Source organism: Carcharhinus amblyrhynchos, chromosome 8, assembly GCF_965287045.1.
Source record: "Carcharhinus amblyrhynchos chromosome 8, sCarAmb.v2.hapA, whole genome shotgun sequence".
NCBI lineage: Eukaryota > Metazoa > Chordata > Chondrichthyes > Carcharhiniformes > Carcharhinidae > Carcharhinus > Carcharhinus amblyrhynchos.
This window is the reverse complement of record NC_137331.1, coordinates 9,563,116-9,587,505: the sequence shown is the minus strand read 5'-3', so window position 1 is coordinate 9,587,505 and position 24,390 is coordinate 9,563,116. Positions and strand designations below refer to the sequence as shown.

The 24,390-nt window shown below is 42.4% G+C and overlaps 1 protein-coding gene across 2 annotated transcripts in view; it reads right to left on the bottom strand.

Annotated features, from left to right (window-relative positions):
• sugct (succinyl-CoA:glutarate-CoA transferase) overlaps positions 1–24,390 on the bottom strand; it is a 463,614-nt gene that overhangs the window by 84,556 nt on the left and 354,668 nt on the right. For both annotated transcript variants that reach the window (XM_080193630.1, XM_080193629.1), the window contains exon 13: positions 17,827–17,890. In XM_080193630.1, the coding sequence (XP_080049756.1) occupies positions 17,827–17,890 (64 nt within the window). The remainder of the gene's footprint in view (positions 1–17,826; positions 17,891–24,390) is intronic.

The window sequence follows — 24,390 nt, the reverse complement described above, 5'->3', positions numbered from 1 at the left end:
AGATGCTGACTAGCTGGACATTCATAATGATGCTCATTCTGCAGGATTAACATTACTCCAGCTTTACTGAGCAACAGCTTGCAACTGATTATAGTACTAGGAAATTATACATCCAGAATACAGATTAAACAACCATTCTTCTTATTTTGTGTAAAGTAGCATACTTGTCTTTTGAATAAACATGTTACCCAGCTGTTGTTGCTTGCATTCCAAAAATAAAATGCAGCATTCATTGGAAAGCAAAGCAACATTTAAAAGATATATAAGGCAACATTGAGGACTTAATGAGAAAGACACACAAAGGGACATCCTCAATGTGGTAGTAGATAGGGAGATCAGATGAGATGGAGGCTACTGGCAGATAGAGAAAATGAACAGAACACATAACGAAAAACTAAGAATGAGCCACAAACATGTAAGATATTGAGACAGCGCTAAATCTATCACAATGCTTCCATTGAAAATTTGAAATGGACTTTTCTTGAAAAGTAAACAAATCAGTCAAATTTTGCCCTTAAGGCAAATCTTTCACTGAGCCTAAGCTGTTGTTTTATTACTTGGGAACCTTAAACTGTGCTTTGTAATGCAATATATTACAATATAATCCACCACAGTAAAGTCAGGTGCCTTGTGGAAAAAAATAATATAAAACTTGAAAATTGGTGGAGAAAGATGCATGCTGCCAAAGCTTTTCATCTTGTACTCATCAGGACAAACACAAGAATGCCAAATTTTAAACAATCACAATTTATACTCCAACAGAAAAGAGTATTGACTGGTTAGCAAGTTGGCTCTGACTGGCCAAGATGTTTCCCTGGAGAAAGTAATGGGGAACTATAAGATCTCCAAACTTCCAGGTAATTCAAAAAAACTGCAAGGCATGAAGATATTCCTTTTGTTTGCAGAGAACAGGTTCCTGCATATAAATGTATGTTGCTTCACGCAACTGTAAATGAATCACTTTATGAGCTTGACGGGATACCTTAAATAGGCTGTTAGTATAGCAATTAGCACACTTAGATTGTTCAGTAAGTGCTGTCAAATCACAGAATCAGATCTAACAGCAAATGTTTTGTTTGGCTTTTGCAAACGCGGGCATGTTGAATTTAGTTTGTACTCTTCCTATAATGAATAACCAAAGGAACATGCTGTTTGATTCAAGCAGCCAATCAGTGGGATCTCTGGCATATATACCTGGTATTGCCCCAGCACTGAAATTCATACACAATGTTGACAAACTTTGTCAAAGTTGACAAAGGTTCAACTGGACTCAAAACGTCAGCTCTTTTCTCTCCTTACAGATGCTGCCAGACCTGCTGAGATTTTCCAGCATTTTCTCTTTTGGTAACTTTGATGCATTCTATTTCTGCATCTAGCTTCAAGAAAATAGCTAGGACCCTATTTACAAGATTGTTGATGGGACCAGTCTTATAGCACGTGGAGTTGAGATGAATCTCAATGTATATATGACCAGGTAAGATAGGTTTGTGATAGACAGTAGTAGAGAACCCATTTGCAGATTTCTCTATTGATACATTGAGAAAAGAGAGTGAATTTGAGTGCAGGATGGAGTATTTTAAAGTTTGTAAGGAATTCCTCAAATACAGTTGCAGATTCAGAAATTGTGAACATATTAGCTATGTATAGGGAATGTGTATAGGTTAGGAGGTCAGGACTCATACTATCAAAAATGTGTTTCTTGTGGAACTGAGAAATGTAAGTGAGCTTTCACCTAGAGGCAATCCCATGGCAATGAGCATATTAAGCACAGTTCACTCCTTCTCAGCCAGGAAAATGGAGCTGGCTGGTTCTTCTGTGAGGGAAAGTGGCGCTGTGGTGGGGAGTACAATGGTAACATCATCTCAGTTAGAGAGGTTGGAGAGACTGCCCAAACCCTCCCAATAACTCAGTGGTTAGTCTGACACTGATCCATTCAGAGTGGCTACTGTAAGCTGTGATTCTGCGATTAGGCTGCACATGCTGAACAATCCTGAATACATTAATAGCTAGACTAAGAACAATATAAGATAATCTGTCAAGCTTGTAATATGGCTCATTTATGCTTGCTAGAAGTGACATACATTTATGTGAAGGGACCCGTTCTCTGCCAACAAAAGGAATATGTTAAAATATTGTATGCTTTTTGATTTACCCGAGAGTTCAGGGAATCTCATCGCTTTACCACGGCAATGTCTCATCCAATCAAACTCAACTTGCCGACACCAATTTTCTCCTGGAGTATAAACTGTTGTGTGCATTTGCAATTTGGCATTCTTGCATTTGTCCCGATGAGTGAAGATAAAATGCTTTGGCAACACATTTCTCTTTTCAGCAGTAAGTACATATACTATGTTGGATACTTTATCAGGAAGGTAACCCATTTTCTTTTATATGTTTTATTTGTTGACCTGATGCAAAGTAAACAGAACTGGAGCAGATTTATCATTTTTATGCTAATTGGAAGTAGCTACGGTGTATTATTAACAGGGATGAACATGAAAGGATGTTATTTTTATTTAAAAGTCTGAATTCAATTAGAGTCCCTTGGTAGATATCAAACCAAAAATATTTTTACAAGCTTATTAATTTGAAACCACCCAGATTGACTCAGAAAATTTCTTATTTACTCTATTCCCCAGGATTTTCTGTGTATGTGGTTTGGGAGCGGCTGGGGGGAGGTAAATTCCTGAAACTGGCTCCTCCCAAAGACTGATCAAGTATTTTCAGAGACAAATCAAGGGATGCTTCAGGACTACTGGGAAAACTCCCCAGTCGAGTTCTAAAATTTGTTTCATATGTATGTCGGTTATGTGTATTTGTAGTCAAATGCAAGTTTAGGTTTATGGATCATCTTCTGTAATAGAGTGTTATTTTTTCATCCACACAACTACTTGCTTAAATAACTGAGGGCTCTTTCCTGTCAAGGGAAAGCGGATGTATGTGTGTGGGGCAAGGTAAATGCCCTGAAATTCATATTGGGTCTGATTCTGATGTCATCTTTTCTTCCTCTGGGTTTCCTTGGAATGAGTTCTGAGGTCAGTGAGGAATCCCCTTGGATCTGCTGGGAAACAAATTATGGCAATTAAAAAGACCTGGATTCTGACTTTCTCAGCCTGTTGGCAACTTGCCAGCGTAACCTATGTGAGTGCATAGTGAGAAGAGCGTCTTCCCTGATACTGACAAGTTGGAGTGCTTTCACCAGTGAAACTGAAGAGCTACAGACATGGCCAGGTGAGAACTGGCTGCTCATAGCACTTCTTCTCTGAGACAGTACTATCATTGTTTGACAAATGATCGCTCACTTCTTGGAAGCCAATTTACCTGTCTGGCGCTTCACTAACCTTTGACTGTACTCCCCCTTTGCCAGTCTTTGTCACTGCAAATTGGCAACTTACGCAGCTCCACCTTGCACCTCTGATGTGGAGATGCTGGTGTTGGGCTGGTGAGTCACCTGATGAAGGATTTTGACCTGGAATTGTGAGGCTTCTTAGTCTGACAAAGAGAAAAAGCAGGAGCAACGCCACGGCCAACAGCATCAGCACGAGCAACATCAGCACCAGCTGCCTTCTCCTCAGCAATATGCCCTTCCAAAAGGCAGAGGGGATAGACACCAAGATCCAGCTGGAAAGTGAGGCCCATAGCTCAGGGTCTACAGGCACAGGATCAGCTCGTTCATCATATCTGAACACCAGTGTCTCAGGCTGTCACAGCAGGCCATTGCTGACATCCGCAATGTCCTGGAACAAGACCTGCTTCCCATGAAATAAAACCAGAAATTGCTGGATTAACTCAGTAGGCCTGGCAGCACTTATGGCAAGGAAATCACAATTAATGTTTCGAGTTTGTTGGCCCTTCAGCAGATGGACCTCGCAACGTTAACTGTATTCCTCTCTCCACAGATGCTGCCAGACCTGCTGAGCTTATCCAGTGTTTGCTGTTTTTATTTCAGATTTCCAGCATCTGCAGTATTTTGCTTTATTTTTCCATTGGGCAGGCAGGCACATATTGCCAATGGCTGACAAGGTCCCTGTCAGTGGAGGGCCACTGCACCATATCCCCAGTCTCTGCGGTCTCTTTTGCGAGGAGAGGAAGCAGAAAGTTGTGAGTGTTAGAAATTGTGTGCAGAAGAAAGAGGAACAACATTTGTGGAGGGTGATTGTGAGACACGGGTGCAAGAGAGCAGTAGGATGAAGGCAAGGGTGAGGGTAAATGTTGGCTGTTCAGATGGGGATGTGAAGTAGTCACAGATAGAGGAATGCTGTGCAAGTCAGAGTGACAGGCTTCGTATCTCAAAGTTGTTATGCCATCCCACCTTTCCGGGCCTCTGGAGATCCTCAGTCCTCCTGATGCACTGTCTCCAATTTGGAGGGACAGCACGTCTTCAGACATTTCCATCCACACATACTTGGGTGGACAGGTTGTCTTCTACCCTCAGTTCTTTGGAGAGCTCACCTCACTGCAGCCCCTCGTGTCCTGCAGCAGTCCTCCACACAAGGATCAGAGACCCAGAGAGCGTTCTTCTCAGCTCTCCAAGCCATTTTTGTGGCTGCTGCAGTCTCAAAAATCCTAAACCGGGTGAGCCCTTGTAACATTCCAATGGTCCCTTCAATTAGAAATGCTCCTTTTGAATCATCCTTCTTGCCTTTAGATTGATCAGAGTAAAATGCTAATGCTGTGGCTCTAGGATAGAATGTTGGTTAACTCTGCCAGTTCAGAAATAGGATTCCAGCAAATGGCCCCATTGTTCTGCCAGGGATTAAATACAGAAGATTCTGCTCATAATCTGGGATTTGTTGAAAGCTTGGAAATTTTGAAGGCTATCAAGTGAAGTTTAAAGTTTATTTATTAGTGCCACAATTAGCCTATCATTAACACTACAATGCAATTACTGTGAAAATCCCCTAGTTGCCACACTCTGGCAGCTGCTCAGGTGCATTGAGGGAGAATTTAGCATGGCCAATGCACCTAACCAGCAAATTTTTCAGGCTGTGGGAGGAAACTGGAGCACCCGGAGGAAACCCATGCAGACACCGGGAGAACGTGCAAGCTCCGCATAGACAATGGCCCAAGCTGGGAAATGAACTCGGGTCCCTGGTGTTCTGACGCAGCAGGGCTAACTACTGTGCAGGGCAAAAATGAGAAGGACAAGAGTACAAAAAGAAAAAGGGAAAAAGATCATAAGGAAATAATGTGGGAGCTGGTGGACCCCAAGGACCCCACTGAGCATGTCTGCAGTAAGTGCTGGTTGCTTGAAGAGCTCAAGCTCAAAGTAGACGAGCTGAACTCCGAGCTTCAGACACTGAGACAAATCAGGGAAGGGGAGTGTAACCTGGATAATGTGTTACAAGAGAAAGTCAAACCCCCTAAATTGACAAACTCTGAGGGTCAGGAACAAGAGGGGGTAGCTGAGGGGAAGGAAGGGAGTGGGGGGAGGAAGGGTGGGAGGAAGGAGGGGGATGTGGGGAGGAAGGAGGGGAGTGGGGGGAGGAAGGAGGGGGAGACCCAAAAGCCTCAGCCCCTGAATCTGCACAACAGGTTTGAGATTCTTGCTCCCAATGTGGACAAGAACGAGGACTGCAATGTGGACGAGCAATGTGCCCATGGTACAGTGGTGCAGGGAGAGGTCAAAGAGAAACGTAGTGGTAATTGGGGATAGTGTAGTTAGGGGCATAGACCCTGTCCTTTGTGACAAGGATAAAGAATACCAAAGTGTGTGTTGCCTGCCTGGTGCTCGGGTTCAGGATGTCTCACCTGGGCTGCAGAGGAACCTGGAGTGGGAGGGTGAAAATCCGGTCATCGTGGTTCATGTGGGTGCCAACAACATAGGCAAAATAGGAACTAAGGATCTGCAGAGGGAGTATGATAATCTGGGAACCAAATTAAAAAGCAGGACCAACAAGGTGGTTATCTCTGGATTACTACCTGAACCACGCGCAAATTGGCGCAGGGTAAATAGGATTAAGGAGATGAATGCATGGCTCAAGGATTAGTGTGGGAGGAATGGTTTTGAATTTATGGGGCATTGGCACCAGTATTGGGGCAGATGGGACCTGTTCAGATGGGATGGTCTTCGTCTGAATCGTGCTGGGACCACAGTCCTGGCGAATCGTATAACTAGGACTGTAGATAGGGCTTTAAACTAATTAGTGGGGGGGAGGGTGCAGGAGTGGGGGAAATTACAAAATCTAAAGTAAAGGAGAGGGTACGTATGCAGGTTAATGTTGAGGATGTTCCACTAATTAAAGGAGTAGGGGGCATGAGAGAGGTTAGTAGCGTTTCTACAAATAAGGTCCAGATAAAGGCTGGTGTAAAGACACCTTACCTGAATGCACGAAGCATTCGGGACAAAGTGAATGAGCTGATGGCGCAAATCAGCACAAATGGGTACGATCTAGTGGCCATTACAGAAATGTGGTTTCAGGGTGACCAGGACTGGGAACTGAATATCCAGGAGTATCAGGCGTTTAGGAAGGAAAGACAGGAGGAAAATGGAGGTGGAGTAGCTCTGTTAATAAAGGATAATATCAGGGCGGTAGTAAGAGAAGATATAGGCTCCAAAGAGCAAAATGTGGAATCGTTGTGGGTGGAGATAAGGAATAGTAAGGGGAGAAAGACACTGGACGGTGTGGTCTATAGGCCCCCAAATAATAATTTTGAGGTGAGGCGGGCTATAAACAAACTTAAGTCCCTCTTAAACTGGTGTCAAACTCATATTGCCTAGTCCTCACTTTCTCCTTTGGTGGACTAATGATTGGGTGCAGCCACAGGCAAACACAAAATAACAGTTACCTCAGGAAGGTTTTCATGAGAAAATGATGCTACTGCTTGTCAATAAGAAAATGTAAGTACAGAAGGAGCTGGAGACCTTACCCTGGAACGTCAACAGATTAGCAATAATCTCATATTCCAACAGTCAAAGTCCAGCAAGTGAGACAAATTCTAATTCAAAGTATAGAGGTGTCGACAGAGCTTGCAGCAAAGTTCCAGTAGGTAGAAATGATGTATAAAGATTAAGTTCCTGAGGTATAAGTGGAGATCTACTTTACAGAACAGCCTCTTTCAAAAGTTACAAATATCTGGAGGTTCCTTTACCTTCCGACTAAGTTCCCCAATTCAGCACAAACTGAAAATACGTGCAGTATGAGGTAATGACCTTTAGAAATTTTCTGCTAGAGCTTCAATAATCAGGAATAAACAAGGAGAATTCAAGTGGTGCCCATTCTGCCTGCACGTCCATGAAGTTCTGACCATTCAATTCCATATCTTGTCAGTCTTTTATCCATGTTAGAATAAATGTAACTGTGCGTCTCCTCATATCTCACTTATTTAAAAGGCTGTTCCAGTTGTACTGCTTTTTCTGCATCCTTTCCACTACATCAATGTTTTGATCAAAGCAGCCTAAATACTTGACATGATAGATTCTCAACTCCACGGGTATAGAATGGGGAATTGGAAAATTAAGCAAATGTGACTTGGTCCCTTCTTATGATCAATTCCTTTGACCCATAATGATCTGCAGTAGTTTTCCAGCTTTGACACTGGATTGTATTTTTAGTTTCAAATTCTTTTTGAACGGATATAAGGAGGTTGCACGTTTAATGGAGTCTTAAAGGGAACAGGTTGTGGATGTCTTTTGTTGTTGTAATATCGTACTCCAATTTTTATTTTTTCAACTTTTTCAAGCCCGTGATGTGCAAAATCAACTTTGCATGCCCTTCATTAGCACAGTGTGTGCAATTAGCATTGGTGGTTTTTTCCGGAAGAATGTATACCTGGACATGAAGCAGAACTTTGCAAACCTGCTCATATTGCAGGTGAAATGATGCTAGAGGTCAAGCAATCAGGAAAAATTTAATCCAGGAGTAAACTACAAAGAGAATAAATTCAGTCAGAAAAGCATCTAAAATGTAATGAAAGGAAACCAACGGGTAAATCACAGCCAAAGAACCATTACATCCCTCAATGGGGATAATTCATGAACATAGCTATTCCCTCTTGATGGCTTGATCATTTAAACCAGCACAAATGTGGAATAACATGGCTAAATGAAGTGTTTTGTGTACAGACAAGTGATATGTTGTAATTGATATTTCTACAATTGAAGGATAGACTGCATAAGACACAGATAATATAAATAAACCAGTAATTCTGATTACCATGCGCAATGTGCTGTGTTTGTTATATTTAGTCTTGCTATCTCACAAGGTTTATTTACTTCCTCCTAATGTGTGCGCAGTAGGCTCTATTTGTTTCTTTGTATGTTAACCTTGGAAGACCAGCAATTCCACACTGACAGAATGGCCCTGAGAAATCATGTGCTTACGGCTGCACTGGGACCGGAACTTTGCTGCGAGTGTGAAAGGTAGAAGGCCTGCGAATTAGGCTGAGATCTGAATACACCAGGTACTCAGCCTGTGCTAACAGCCCTGAAGGATCACAGTATGGTTGAATTAAAAATACAGATGGAACTTGAGAAGGTCAAATCCAATACCAGTGTCTTGTACTTAGACAAAGGAGACTACAATGGGATGAGGGAGGAGTTGGGTAACATAGACTGGGAGTAAAAACTTTATGGTGGGACAACTGAGCAACAATGGAGGACTTTCAAGATGATTTTTCACAGGACTCAGCAAAAGTATATACCAGTGATAAGGAAGGACTGTGGAAAGAGGGAAAATCAGCTGTGGATATCTAAGGAAATAAAGGAGAATCTCAAATTGAAAGCAAAGGCATACAAAATGGCAAAGATTAGGAAGATTGGGAATTATTTAAAGGTCAACAGAAAGCTATAAAGAAAAGTGAGACAGATTGAGAGTAAACTAGCTCAGAATATAAAAATGGATAGCAAACCTTTCTATAAATAAATTAATTAAATGAAAAGGTGTGGCTAAGCTAAACATTGGTCCTTCAGAGGATAAAAAGAGGGATTTAATAACAGGAAATAAGGAAATGACTGTGAATTGAACAGGTATTTCGGGTCAATCTTCACAGTGAAAGATACACAACACCACGCCAAAAATTGATGACAAGAAAGCTATGACAGTAACATGAGGCAGGCAAGGAACACCACCTTGATTAGGATGGTTCAATGTCAACAGAATGGAACCTGCCTGAGATAACCTAAGTAACATCCTGAATGCCTGATAAACTCATACATGAGTGGGGCTCCAATCGTTGCTAATGTTGGTCATGCTAAATGCAGACTAGTGGCTTGTCATTTATATGTTAATACAATGCAGATTGAAGTGTTGCAAAGCCAGACTGTAATATTTTATATGGAAAATATTTGGAATTTCAAATGCCTGAAAGCATCAGACATTGCTCATTGTTTATTGATGTTATTCCCGTTGAAATACACATTGTGCAAGATCTCTTGAGCTCTGGTTTGTGAGTTAAACTTTCACCACCTGTAGCAAATTACCAAGAAAATACCAGTTGGTGATACCTGAAAGCAAGACAATTCATGCCAAGAACTCTGGGCCACAATATTGGTTGGCGTACCTATGGAGGTTTTACACCACTTACTGAGTGTGCGCTATATCACCAACCAATTCATACATAATCTTCACAGTATTGGTGTAGAATAAGAGTGCATGCAGACATGTCCCCTGCACATGGTGGGTCACTGTGAATGTAAGCTATTCTGAGCTAATTAACTGATGAGGTGCCAGGATTGCAAACATGGGCCAGACAGGACCCCTCTATGTCCGTGTTCATCACTCGAAAAAAAGTATTTGCAGAAAGAAAAGATGGACCCCAAACTAGGGCTATTTAGGGAGCCACTCACCAAGCCACAGGGAGGAGGTTGGGAGAGGGCAGCAACAAATGAGAAGTAGGAGCGCTTTGAGTGGAGTTCTCTAGCCCTCTTTGTAATCATCCCTCTTCTGGGCCAACACCACATCATTCTTAAATCTCCAATGTAGACCTGCTTCGTCAAAACCAGTGGAACATTATAAGGCCATGGAAAGGGTCTCTGTCTCACTGTTTAATGCAGCAGACAGATTGGCGTATGAAGCGTGCATTGCCACAGTCATTACCTGCAAACATCATTTTAGAGCAGCACTTGAAACTCCACAGAAGTGTCTGCTCTCTCTCTCTTCAGCAGACATTCTTGAAGTCTCTGTAGTATCAATCCATTAGAGTTGGGCTCCTCTGTTATCTCCACTATTGTGGAGTGTCTGCACTGGTGTCTGTTAAGGCCTTTTAACTTGCTGATACATCTCAAACATTCTTCTTCTCAAAGATGGGCCCTGCATCCTCTTTCCAGCTGAGTAGAGTTTGGAGAGGAGCTTTCTATGCCATCAGTGTATACTTGTACTAACTTTTGAGATGTGATTCACTACATGTAAGCCTGACTAACTCTCTGACTGAACCCACTGAATTGTCAGTATCTGCACTAACATTGTGTTATGATGAAGCCTTGGAATAAAAATTAAAGGATTATGTTTTGATCATGGCAAAGACACAATCACGATAACCACCATACTCAGTCTTCTCATTGTTAAGTCATCATTGAGATGAACTCAGCATTTGTCTGCCAAAGGAATTCTTACTTCTGTCACTAGCCATCTGAAAGATCCCAGATTCTCCACCCCTGACTGAGAGGATGTAAATGTGCCACTTAACTCCATGGCCTCCTCTGTTGTATCCGTAAACAACTTGGAGTTCCAGTTCCAATCCTCTCCCTCCCCGTCGTGCTCTGTGATGAAAAAAGACCTGCGAGTGTGGGTGTGAGGAGTGATGCAATGGCAAACACTGGTGAAACAGAGTGAAAGGGCAGGAGTGGGGGTGTTAAGTCACAGCATGTAGGTGAATCAGCAAATCTGCTTACTTCTCCTGACCTGATTAGGTCATTAAATGCTTTCCTATGTATCCAAGTCTCAGATACAAAGCTCCTGTTGCTTACCTCCTCAGTTATCTCACCATGCCTTCTTGGTGAGAGTAGCTCGTTTCTAACTCTTGACCCTCACTGCACCAAACAAAAATTCCAGCAAGGAGCCTATTGTAGTGTGAGGGGGAAGCTTCAAATCACAACGGTGATTTATTAAACAACAGCAATAATTATATACAAACAACCTCAGCACAGATATAGGTCTAGTCCCACTGACTTCTGGGCTCACACTGTGGGTTCCACCTTCCCAGACTTATACCCTAACACTTGATAGACTGAGGAACGTGCCTTGGTAAATCCTGGGAGGGTCATGTTACCCTCAAATGATTGCCCCTTAAAGGGGCCATGCTATCACAGTAGAACTAAACTGGGTGTTGCCCTTAATCTTTGTGCATCTATTCTAAACAGCTTCCTCCAAGTTTCATTTGTACATTTTCCCTTTAGGTCATACCCACTGTGCAGCTTGTAGATGCAGAACCTGGAAGTCAACATTTATTGCTTCAGTCCTGCTGATATCTGAGGTTTGGACCTTGCTTCCTGGTCTTTGGAACTCTATCCCAGTACCAGTCATTGTTTTTAGGAAAAGGTCATAAAGGAAGTTTAAGAAGTGAATTGTTGGGAGCAGCTAGACATGAGTATTGTCACCCGTTGATGGCGCCTTAGGTACCACTTGTGATTCCTTGATTTGTTTCTTGAGGTTCTTTCATTGTATAAGGGAGCTGAGGCGTCCAGGTATTGATTGTGGTTCTTCGTCAGCGAGGCTACACTTTTGGAAATAGTCTTCATTACTCATGTATGTTGGTGAGAAGAAGGGGATCTCAGTATGACATTTACTGGAACATGACCAAAGCTTTACCTCCCACATAATCCTACAACTTGAAACAGCAAAGGTGACTGTTGCTGAAGGTGTAGTGCACCTAGGTAAAAAATACAGCACTGACTCAGAACCACACTGTGATGCCAATCTTGTGCCCACAACAGCAATAGCACCAAAAACAGCATGCCACTGACTCCAAATACAGAGAAATACAGACAATGCAGCAGTTACATGTCAGTCAGCCTAACATCAATAGTGGGAAAAACCTTTAGAGACAATAATCCAGGGCAATTTCTCAGTTGGGAAAATATAAACTAATGCTGAATTTTCTTGTTGAACTCACTTTGAATAAGTAAGAGACGCAGTATCTTACATCATATATTCTTCATTTGCAATAAATAAACAGAAAGTTTCATACTGCAATTGGCATCAGGGTGAGAATACTTTTAAATGAGAGTAAGCTTTTTTTTTAGTAATTATAATACTTTCATAATGCTTTCCTTGCGAAGGACTTCTATTCTATAACTTAATGACAAACACATCTGCTCAGTGCACTCCATCTGTCTGAAGCAGGAGAGACTGAAATGTATGGAAGCAGAAAAGAACCTGACTTGTATTACAGGTTGATCGAGCCTTCATACACTTCATTGAGGATTCACAAACATGGCTGGATTAACAGCATGACCGAATGGACTGAATTTTACTGATTGGTCAGATGATCTGATGTCAGGAGGACGTACAGCTTAGCAGCACACATGGGATCTCCTCCACATTTAAGGAATTAAGCTAATGGTAGGTCAGCAGATGAGGAAGTTGGCCAAATAAAAATGGTGAAGATCAGTGGTGGCAATTTCTAAGAAGGTGACATTTTTAAAGGCACACATGCAGCATTCAGATACGCTGAAGACATAAGCAAAAGGAGCACACCAATGGAGGCATCGTGTCAGCATGGGGAAGGGCCCCTTCATGATTCAGTGATGCCTCCCCAGAAATACTCCAGAAGGCAATTAGAGAAAGGAGAGCTGTCCTTCTCTAGCAGCAGGGAGGCGGAGACCAACAAGTCTCATCAAGAAGGCATGACCAGAAGTACTAGACAATGAAAAAGTTATTGCAAGAACTTGGATCTGCTGCAGATTGGAAATGTGAGTGGCATTTAGGTTTAAAAGTGCCCATGAAGTGTGAGGCAAAGTGGTGGGCCCATGCACCAGTATTCACATTGAGTCACCCAATTCATACGTACACAAAACCCATGCTCAATTTTGGATGAAAGTTGCATTGAGATGAATGACTGCCTCACCATTCTATCCCAATTGCAGAGTGCTGCACATTCACAGTACCTTAGAGTGATAGGTACAGATTCATCATGAGACAGGATCAACACTGCAAATGTCTGTCTTTGCAAGAGAGGCGTGCTCAGAATTCCAGGAAGCTCCAACACATAGACGTGAAGTGTCTTTTATTGCTGTGGTGACAGCAATGCAGAAGAAGGACATGGCAATTAGATTAGGTCGTGACAGGGCAGCCTGTCACGGAGGGTAAGACAGATGTGGAAGCAATGGAGAGTTAGTAAAGCGAAAGTTGTGTTCATTTATTCCCTTTATCATTTGTGAATTTTGGTACCATAGTGCGCCTTTAATTAAACCAGAAACTTTGATCAGGAATGCGAAGCCATGCCTTCAATATCTCACAGGCTCTAACCACAAAGGCATTTGGATGTCCGGAAGAGCTGAGGCAATTGAGAATGTCTAAGGATGTGGGAGACACGGCAGCTTCCCAGAAAAGTTGGGCAGACCCACATGATTCACGAAAGCAAATGGCTTGAGCAAGCAAGGAGTGGAAAAGCAGCTTTAATAAGTATTATTAGATTTACAGCTCTAATTAATATTGTTGAATTAAAAGCAGTAAAAAATATCAATAGAAAAACAGTGCTCCATTAATATTACTGAAGAAACAGTACTATTTATATCACCAGAATAACAATAATATTTATATCAGCAGATTAACAGCAATATTTAATATCAAACAGCAATATTTAATATCATTGGATTAACAGCAATAGTTAATATCACTAGAGTATCAGCAATGGTTAATACCGTTGGATTAACAGCAATATTTAATACTGCTGGATTAATAGCATTAGGTAATATCACTGGAATAAGAGCAATATTCAATATCACTGGATTAACATACTATTTAATATCAGTGGGTTAACAGTAATATTTACTGGATTGAGAGTAATATTTAATATTATGAGATTAAGAGTAATATTTAATATTATTGGATTAACAGTATATTTAACATCATTGGATTAACAGCTACATTTACTATTACTAGATTTGCAAAATTTGATATCACTGGATTAACAGCTATATTTAATATTATTGGATGAACAGTAATAGTTAATATCACTGGGATAGCATCAATGAATTAACAAGAATATTTAATATCACTGGATTAACAGCAATATTTAATATCACCATATTAACAGCAATAGTTAATATCACTAGATTAACAGCAATGGTTAATATTGTTGGATTAACAACAATATTTAATAGTGATGGATTAACAGCATTAGTTAATATCACTGGAATGAGAGCAATATTTAATATCACTGGGTTAACAGCAATAGTTAATATCACTGGAATAACAGCAATTTTTAAAATCACTGAATTAACAGCAATATTTAATATCATTGGATTAACAGCAATATTTGGTATTGCTAGATTAATGGCACTATTTCATTTTTCTCAATTAATAGCAATATTTGATATCAATGGATAAACAGCTATATTTAATATAATTGGATTAATAGCAATTTTAATATCACTGGATTAACAGCAAAATTTAACATCACAGGGTTAACAGTAATATTTAATATCACTGGGTTAACAGTAATATTTAATATCACTGGATTAAGAGTAATATTTAATATTACTCAATTAACAGCTAAATTGAACATCACTGGATTAACAGTAATATTTAATATCACTGGAATATCAGCAATATTTAATATCACTGTGTTAATAGCAATATTTAATATCGCTGGAATAACATCAATATTTAATGTCGGAGGATTAACAGAAATAATTAACATCACTGGGTTAACAGCAGTGTGGGTGGCATGGTGGCACAGTGGTTAGCGCTGCCACATCACAGCAGTAGGAACCTGGGTTCAATTCCAACCTTGAGTGACTGTGTGGGGTTTGCACATTCTCTCCGTGTTTGTTTAATATTGTTGGAGCAACAGGTCTAATAGTGCTTGAATAAGAACACTGTGAGATGTCATTAGATTTACAGCTCCATTTAACAGCAGCAACTAATACCACTGGGTTAAAAGCACTATTTAATATCACTGATTAAAATCACTAATTAAAAGTACTGGAGGAACAATGGGTGCAATCATACGGCCTTGTTCCGCCCGTCGTTTGGCGAGGTGGTACGATCAGGTGAGAGGTAACAAATCCGAAACGCACTTGGTTTCTCATCTCCCCGATCGTAACAGTCCTGTTTTGCTGGTGATATCGGCTTTGAGCTGTGATTTCAATATCAATGACATGATTTACATGTTATGAGTGAGTCCTGAATGTTATCGTCTGGGCTCATGTGCACTTATCTCCTCACTGCTCAAGCTTCCCACTTGCAAGAATTAAGTTGGCCTCCACCAGTGGAGACCAGATGTGATGGCTTTGTCAGGGGGACTGGAGTCCATTGAAGCCTCCAGGTGTTCAGGATCAACACCAGGCAGTGTCCGGGGGCATCTTGGCACTGTCCAACTGGCATCCTAACTGTGCCAGGAGCACTGTCAAGGGGCCGGGGACTGAGTGGGGCGGCTTCTGAATGGGGGTGGGGAAGGAGGACTTTGCAGGGCTGGGGAGAGAGAGAACTCTGCAGACAGGGTTGGAGTGATCAGGGAAAGAAGGGGAGCTCTGCAGAGATGATGATTGGTGGGAGAAGGAGAAATGTGCAGAGGGGGATGATTAGGGAGGAAGGGAATCTGCAGGGTGCTGATCAGGGAGGGCAGGAACTCTGCAGGGTGATGATCGGGGCAGGCGGGAACTCTGCAGACGGGGCGGGGGGAGAGGGGGGCGGTTGTGATTGGGGAAGGAAGGGGAGCTCTGCAGCTGGGAGTGATCGGGGAGGGAGGGAGGGAGGGAACTCTGCAGACAGGAGGGGAGGTGATTGGGGAGGGAAGGGGAACTCTGCAGATGGGGTGATTGGTGGTGGGGTGGTGTTGTATGTGGGGTGGATGAGGGACAGTAAAACAGCATAGGGGGCAATCAGTGATGAGGGGTAGACTGGCAGGGGGGAGTGGGGGTTAATCCTGTGGGCGCAGGGGTAAGAGGTGCCCTGAAGTCCATGGTGCAGGTAGGGGGATGGTGGCAGAAGGTTTCCCAGAACACTGGGGGAATGAGGCACTTGTGCAATGGTTCCATTAATGCTCAATAGCTTGGCTTCCCTGGCTAGCTCAGGGTCTGCCCTCCATTTTCTTGCTCATTCTCATTAGAATGTGTTTCAGTAAAATCACACGCAATGCTATTTAATATGATTGGATTAGCAGCACCAATTAATATCACTGGATTATCAGTAGTTATTAATACTGTTCAATTCCAAGCTCTCAGTAATATTGCTTGATTAACAGCAATAGTTAATATCACTGGATCCAGAGCACTATATAATATCATTGGATTAACAGAACTACCTTGTTATTATCACTGGGTTGTCAGCACACTTATTATGACTGGATTAACAGTTTTAATTGATACTGCTGGATTACCAGCTCCAACTAATTGGTTTAACATCATTAGTTAATATCACTGGATTAACTGGATATAGCTGGCATAATTATTAGCAACAGTAGCTTAGTATCATTAATAAACATTACTGGACTAACCGTATTATTTAATGTGGTTTAATTAAAATCACTAGATAAAAAGTGTTCCAGATTCTATCACTGTTGGTCTTTTGGGGTGGTTCTGTGCATAGTCACTTGATTGGAAACTCTGGACATTACTTCTCAAATAATCTGATTTATTTTGTGGAACAGCTCAGAAGCTTTAGCATCTGAGAGCAACAACTTGGAAAAGCAGTGGACCATCAACAATTCAATACTGAAAAACAAACTGGACGACAATTTAACAGGAATGAAGTTACAATAAGACTGGCCACAACCTTACTGAATGGTGAAGCAGGCTGGAGGGCCGAGTGGCCTACTCCTGTTCCTAATTGATATGTACGTTTGTTCACATGAAAAAAACACAAAGTTGCACATTAATTCCTCCAATCTTTGCATTGTACACCAGAGAGAAAAAAATGTTCATGAAATGGAAATTTCAGCACAACGCAATAAGATGCTGTCATTCAATCAGCAACACACAATATTAAAATGTATGGTTTATGTAAAGAATGCTTAATCATCTATTTCTGAAGTGTAGTCACTGCTATGAAAGTCCATGATCAGAGCAAACCCCCAACATCACCAAAGAGATAAATGGCCAGTTAACCTGTTTTTGGAGGCGCTAAATAAGGAATTAATTGCATCTAATGATCCACATTCCTTTTCAAATGGTTTTATGAGATTCTGATCAAAAACCTCTCAAAGAAAACGCCAGTGCTAAATTCAGAAATGATTGGTGTTCATATAATTTTTCCGAAGATCTACGATTATAACAGTGAACTCGGCAACATTCGCTTGTTCTTCTTTATCTTGCCAAGTATCATAGAATCTCAGTCAGACAGAAGAGACCATTCTGCACATCGAGTCTGCACCAACCCTCCGACACAGTATTGTCCCAGGTCCTCACCCTTACCCTATCCCTAAAACCCCACACATTTGCTATGGCTAATCCTCCTAATCTATCTTTGCACACTAAAGGGCAATTTAGCATGGCCAATCCACCTAACCTGCATATCCTTGGACTGTGGGAGGAAACTGGAGCATCGGAGGAAATCAACGCAGATATGGGGAGAACATGCAAACTCTACACAATGACCCAATGCCAGAACTGAACATGGGTCCCTGGGATTGTGTCACTGTGCCGCCTAAGTAGGTTAACTAACAAACTACCAAGAAGTACAGCAGTGAGGCATACTTGGCAAAGAGAAGGGACTTTTAACTTACCTGGAACAGTTATGTTTCCTGCAGTTGGATGGTCCATTTCTAAAATTAGGTCATTATGTATTACCTAGGAAAAGAAATAATAAATGTGGGCTTAGTTCACAGTATGTTTATGTTTTAAACCAAATTGTGAATTCATGATTAGTATTATAAAGAAATACTCTAAGAATATATGGTCTTGCTTTGTGATTCTATGATCCCGTGGGACACAGCAATAGCATCATTGCTTGATTGTCTATCCTCTAATTTCTGCAAGCACTGCTCCCCACAAGGAACACATGGACTGTGGAAAAATCTCCACAGAGATTGAAAGATTAAGAACCAAATTCTCCTGTTTGGAAGCTACGTGCCCACACCAGTGGGAGAACGAGAGTGTTTCCTGCTAGCACTGGCAGCATCTTGTCTAGTGGGATTCACCCACCCGAAAGATGCTATTAAGCTAACTCCAAGCAATCTTCCAGTTAGCCCAACTGTTCCGAGATTGGGCCCCCCTTTTAAAGGGTGCCCGATCTCCGTACTTGGAGACAGCCCTGTGCCCCAAAAAAAATGGAAGTGCTCCTGTCACTGACCAGGTGAGCACCACCAACCCCTCATCAAAGAGTGGCAACTTCCACCCACACCCACAAACACCCTCCACACCATACAGGCATGGATGTGACCTAACACGATCCCCACCTTCGCAGACCATCCCCATGCATTTCTTCAAAATTTGATTTCTTCAAAGTGATTGTGGTTTGCAAAATAGGACGTAAAGCCGCAGACAGTCAATCAGGCTTAGACTCTGTCAACATTGCAGTCTGGATCAATGGGGTACTTGAGATCCGTTCAGGTGTGTAGAGAAATTAACATAAACATAAGGGGATGCAATGGCCTCTTGGTATAATTGCTGGACAATTAATTCAGAAACTCGACTAATGTTCGGAGACCCGGGTTTGAATCTTACTACGGCAGATGGTGCAATCTCAATTCAATAAAAAATATCTGGAATTAAGTATCTGCTGATGACCATAAAATCATCATTGATTATTGGAAAAACCCATCTGGTTCACTGATGTCCTTTAGGGATGGAAATCTGCTGTCCTTACCTGGTCTGGCCTATATGTGACTCCAGAGCCACGGCAATGTGGTAGACTCAATTGCCATCCAAGGGCAACTAGTGATGGGCAATAAATGCTGGCCAGCCCCACAAATGAATAAAACACAGGTGGCTGGAGCAGAAATACACTGAACTGTCAGTGGCATCTTTTTCAAGGCACTGCACAGTGAATATGTTAAAGATCAAAGGGATTGGAGAGGGTTTCAAAGATTTCAGCCTGCAAGAAAGCGTTAGCTTCTTCAAGTCAAAGCTGTGTGCACAGTTGTGCCAAATGGAAATCCGCAACCACTCCCCCAAAGGTGAAACTGACATCATTTTTTCTCCGTCAGAGGACCACAAAGGGGTCTGCATTCACCTGCAGCTTTTGACAGGGAGAAAGGAAAATCTACTACAGAATGTAGGGATTCTATAATAATGGAGGACTGCAGTGATTTAAGATCCTGCCAGGTGACCAGGAGAATGGAGGCCAGAATTATCTTGCCACTTCAGAATTTTTCACAGCTGATAGGTAGGAATACAGATATTGATCACAAGGCTGCCTGAAAGCACCATGTCAGGGATGATCTTCACATCTGCCAGGGATAGGAGGAGCAGTCCAGTCATGACACTCCCATCCCAGTGGAGAAGTCAATCCCTTACCCCAGCCTGAGCTATGCAACCCCCGGATCCTTCAAGGACCCTTCTTCTGCAGTCTGGCAGCAGCAGAGGAGCAAACAATCACAGAACCTACCCACTTGTGCACTCTTGGAATCCAAGGCACCAGGCCAGGCTATCAGTGCCAGGATGTAGTGAACTGTTGGCACTACCAAGGCTAGTGGCCTGAAGGGAGGCTGAGTGGGAATATGTTCAGGAAGTGAGGGTAGAGGGAGATTGGGTTGGGTCACCCTCATGCCTGCCTGCTGTGTGTGTGTGTGTGTGTGTGTGTGTGTGTGGGGTGTGTATGTGTGTGTGTGTGCGTATGTTTATGTGGTGCGTGTATGATGTGTGTGTGGGTGTGTGTTTGTGGTGGGTGTGTATTTGTGGTGTGTGTGTGATGGGTGTGTGTGGTGGGTGCGTGTGTGTGGTGGGTGCGTGTGTGTGTGGTGGGTGCGAGTGTGTGTGGTGGGTGCGAGTGTGTGTGGTGGGTGCGTGTGTGTGTGGTGGGTGCGTGTGTGTGTGGTGGGTGCGTGTGGTGTGTGTATGTGATGGGTGTGTGTGTGTGTGGTGTGTGTATGTGATGGGTGTGTGTGTGTGTGGTGTGTGTATGTGATGGGTGTGTGTGTGCGGGGTGTGTGTGTGTGTGGTGGGTGTGTGTGTGTGTGGCATGTGTGTGGTGGGTGCGTGTGTGTGTGGTGGGTGCGTGTGTGTGGTGGGTGCGTGTGTGTGTGGTGGGTGTGTGTGTGGTGGGTGTGTGTGTGTGTGTGTGGTGGGTGTGTGTGTGTGTATGTGATGGGTGTGTGTGTGTGTGGTGGGTGTGTGTGTGTGTGTGTGGTGGGTGTGTGTGTGTGTGTGTGGTGGGTGTGTGTGTGTGTATGTGATGGGTGTGTGTGTGTGTGGTGGGTGTGCGTGTGTGGTGTGTGTGCGCGTGTGTGTGTGTAGGATTGGTAGTGCTCCCCAGGACTCTTAGAGTCCAGCACGCCATGCCCTCACTAGCACATGTAAAACCGCCCGGTGCCATTCCTGCTGGGGTGCTGGGTGAAAGGCGGGAGGCTGGTGAATAGCCTGTCAAACTCACCAATGATATTCAAATGAGTAGGTTTTTCATCTGGTTGCCACCTGCTCTGGGTGGGAATCTGATCGGGGCTGGTGTGGTGGTTTAGCTGAATCCTGAGAAACCTCATGCTTGCCCAGGTTCCTGATTTTTGGCCGATGACCCATTCACCAGGGCTTCGGGATTCCCGCCAGCCAAGTGAAGAGGTCAGAGAATCGGCACTGACTGGCATGTCAGAAGTCTAAGGTATCACCTACTAATGTTATCTAAAATGCTGCTTCTGAAGTTCAGTACTGTTGACAATCAATGGTAGCTGAATTACAGCAGTCCTGCATTAAAAATTAAAAATAAAGCATAAAAATAAAAATTCAAAAATATTGCATTCTTTGCGCACTCTTTAAGTGGACATTTTGTCACAATTTTCAGGATCAAAATTATTCCACCAACATTTACTGACTGAATTTTCAGATTTAGAAAGCAGTAATGTACTGTACTCCTACATGCATTCCAGGCACTTATTTCCTAGGCCAGTTTATTACCACATTAATTCATTTATGAGCTCCTCCATGAATGGCAGTATTCAGTTGTTTTATAGCAGCATACATGTTAGATTGATGAAGGGTATGTGGTCTCTATTCATAATCACCACTCCATATTATTAATGTCCACTGGCTTGTTCCCCAGAGTATTTGTTAAACTATATAAATGCTTGCCAGAAACTGAAAAAGGCAATGTGGAGTGGAGAGGTTGCATTAGATCTTAAATCCGACATCTCTGCAGGAATCAGTGTTTCTGTAAAGGAATACTTCTTCATATAAAATAAATTAACTAGAATAGACAAAAGGACCCTAATAACCTAAAATGCAGTTATTTTACTTCACATTTCTCCTTTCCCCACTTCTTCCTTGTCTGTTCAACTCTCATTTATACAGGGAAGATTTAAACCCATAAAAAGTTGGATTTAGGTTGGTTGGGAGATTAGAATCTTAAAAAACAGATTCCCAGCCGAAACCTGCCTCTAACCCACCCACATCGGCTTTAACCGAGGCGGGAAGGTGGGTGGAAGCACTAGAACACTCAGAAGTGAGTTGGCAGTTTAAATACAATAATGCGGCTGCAAGCCTCATTGTTATTCAGCTTTTCAACTTCACTGTGGTTAGCGGAGTTTCCTGAGTCTCAGAAAATGCAGTAGTTCCATTCAGGTGAAGCCTTATCCACGAGAAGAGTGTCTTTAAAAGCCCATTGCCTGGCTCCAGCAAGGCTGCTTGAACAACTCCTGATCAGGCAGATTTCCAACACCAACTCTGCAGTCTCCTGTCCCTACAGCCCCTAACCCATCCTCAGGCTACCAAAATGCTCCTTCCCACTCAGGTTAACACCCACCCCTCCTTCCTCACCCAGTTCTCTCATGCCCTCAGCCTGTCCAACCCTGTCATGAAGTCACCAACCCCTTCCTGTTGTTGCAGGATTCCAGAATCAGGGGTTGCACTGGAATTGACCCTTTAACTTCTCCACAAACTGTTTCTCTCTCCAGAGAGGCTGCCAGATCTGCTGAGTGGTTCAACATTTTCTGTTTATATTTCCGACTTCCAGCATCTGTGGTATTTTTGTTTCAAATGACTTTTGAAGTAAATTCTGGATTTGTAAGAGCCAATTTGCATCTAGCAAAATCTCACAAACAGCACTGAACTAATTAGTCAGTTCACCTATTTCAAAGGTGTCGCTTCAGGGAGAAATGTTCATCAGGATACCTGCATTCTTAGGAAACATGGAACTACCCTGCATGTCGATAAATTGAGTTTATATAGTTAGTAACAGTGATGGTAATAGTACGAAACTTCTGCAGACAATCATCTCAGGATGTGGCTGCAGATGCTCCTTAGAGGTAGTGTCCTAAACTGAACCATTTTCAATGATCTTTCTTCCATCATAGGGTAATCTTAAGGGCTGTTTGCTGAATACACAGTATTCAGTATCATTCACGACTTCTTGGATACTGAAGCAGACCCTGCTCACATGCAGCAAGATCTGGACAACATTCAGGCTTGGGCTTTTAAATAATAAATAACAATCGCATCACACAAGTGCAGTCAATGAGCATCTCCAACAGGAAAGAATCAACTATCCTGCTTGGCCATTGGTGAATCCCCAACATCAACATCTAAGGCTGCTATTGACCAGAAACTGAACTGGTCATTAGAGCAGATCAGACTGAGAATTCTGTTGAGAATAACTCACCTCCTGACTCTCCAACGTCTGTTCACCAACTACAAGGCACAGATCAGGAGTATGCTTGAATACTTCACTTGCCTGGACGAATGCAGTTGCACAACACCCTAGCAACTCAACACTATCTAGGACAAAGCAGCCCACAACTTTAAAAATCACTCCCTCCATCACTGGTGCACAGTGACAGCAGTATCTACTACAAGATAAAATGTAACAATTCACTAAACCTCCTCCGATAGCGCCTTTCAAGCTCTACCAGCTAAAAGAACAAAGGCAACAGATGCATGGGAACACCACCATCAGCAAGTTCCCCTCCAAGCCACCTACCACCCTGATTTGGAAATATATTGCCGTTCCTTTACTGTCATTGAATTAAAATCCTGGAACTCCCTTCATAACAGCACTTCTTTTCCCCCAAACCAGATGGACTGCAGCAGTTCTCGAAGACAGCCCACTACCACCTTCTGGCATCACCAGAACATTTTGGATGAGAGCATGTCTCTGCCTTGTTGCCTCTTCTTAATTTCACCCTCATCCTGTTCTCTGACTTGAATTTTAAACTACAGCTGTGATGTCCATGGACCTCTTACTTTCCCTCACCAACCTTCTCTCAACGCCCTTGTCTTAAATATTTTTGCTTTCAACAGCCCAGAAGCTCACAATCAATCAATCAGCACAATCTCATCATGATAGGGAGACCTACACCAGAGCTCAGATGAAGAAGCACCATCACTTGATCAGGCAGTCAAAGCCACCAACTCAGACAGTGGCAATGCATGAACTTCAGTTGGTAGTATAGAGTTGGCGTCTGCACTTGATAACTTACGAGCTGGGTTACATTCAGATAGCAGGCAACACAAAGGTTTTGCATGCTGCTTGGCTCAATAGGACCAGGAGTGGGGCAATCGTGCGTGGAATCCCCAAACCCAGCATTGGGTCTCATTCAGTTTTATCCATAGTGCATAGGACAAGCACTACATATAGCCCTTACAGCTATTTAGACATTCAGCATTCAATAGTTTCGATGATCACTTGTCATTCATCTTTGTAATTGATGCTCTACTTAAAGTTAGTAAATTTTATCAAACAGTTCTAATGCAAACTTTCCTACTGAATATCTATCAGCTCATTCATTACTCAAAGAGATAGATAATTAACTTCGTTCAGTAGTGTAAAATGACCTGTCAACTCTTTATCAATCATTTTAAAATGATAACGGGTTGACAGCCCATTTCACATCTCCCCCTTTTTATGCAAAGTCAAGACCTATCCCAGTAACTCCAAATAGATCAGTTTACATTTGTCTAGAGTTCCAGCTAAAATAGCCCCGTTGGCAAGGCAAACTGTAGTTCTGTGTATATCTTTAGATAGAATGTAAAAAATAGGCAAACTAGATGAAAGGACACTGTGACCAGTGTTTAGCATAGGCCTCCAATTACACAGTATTAACCATTTATATGGCACCATCCTCATTGTGGTTCCCACTGGCTGTAATCAGTCAGCTCTCTGATACTAAATAAATGCCATTTGATGGAATTAGTGTACATTTATG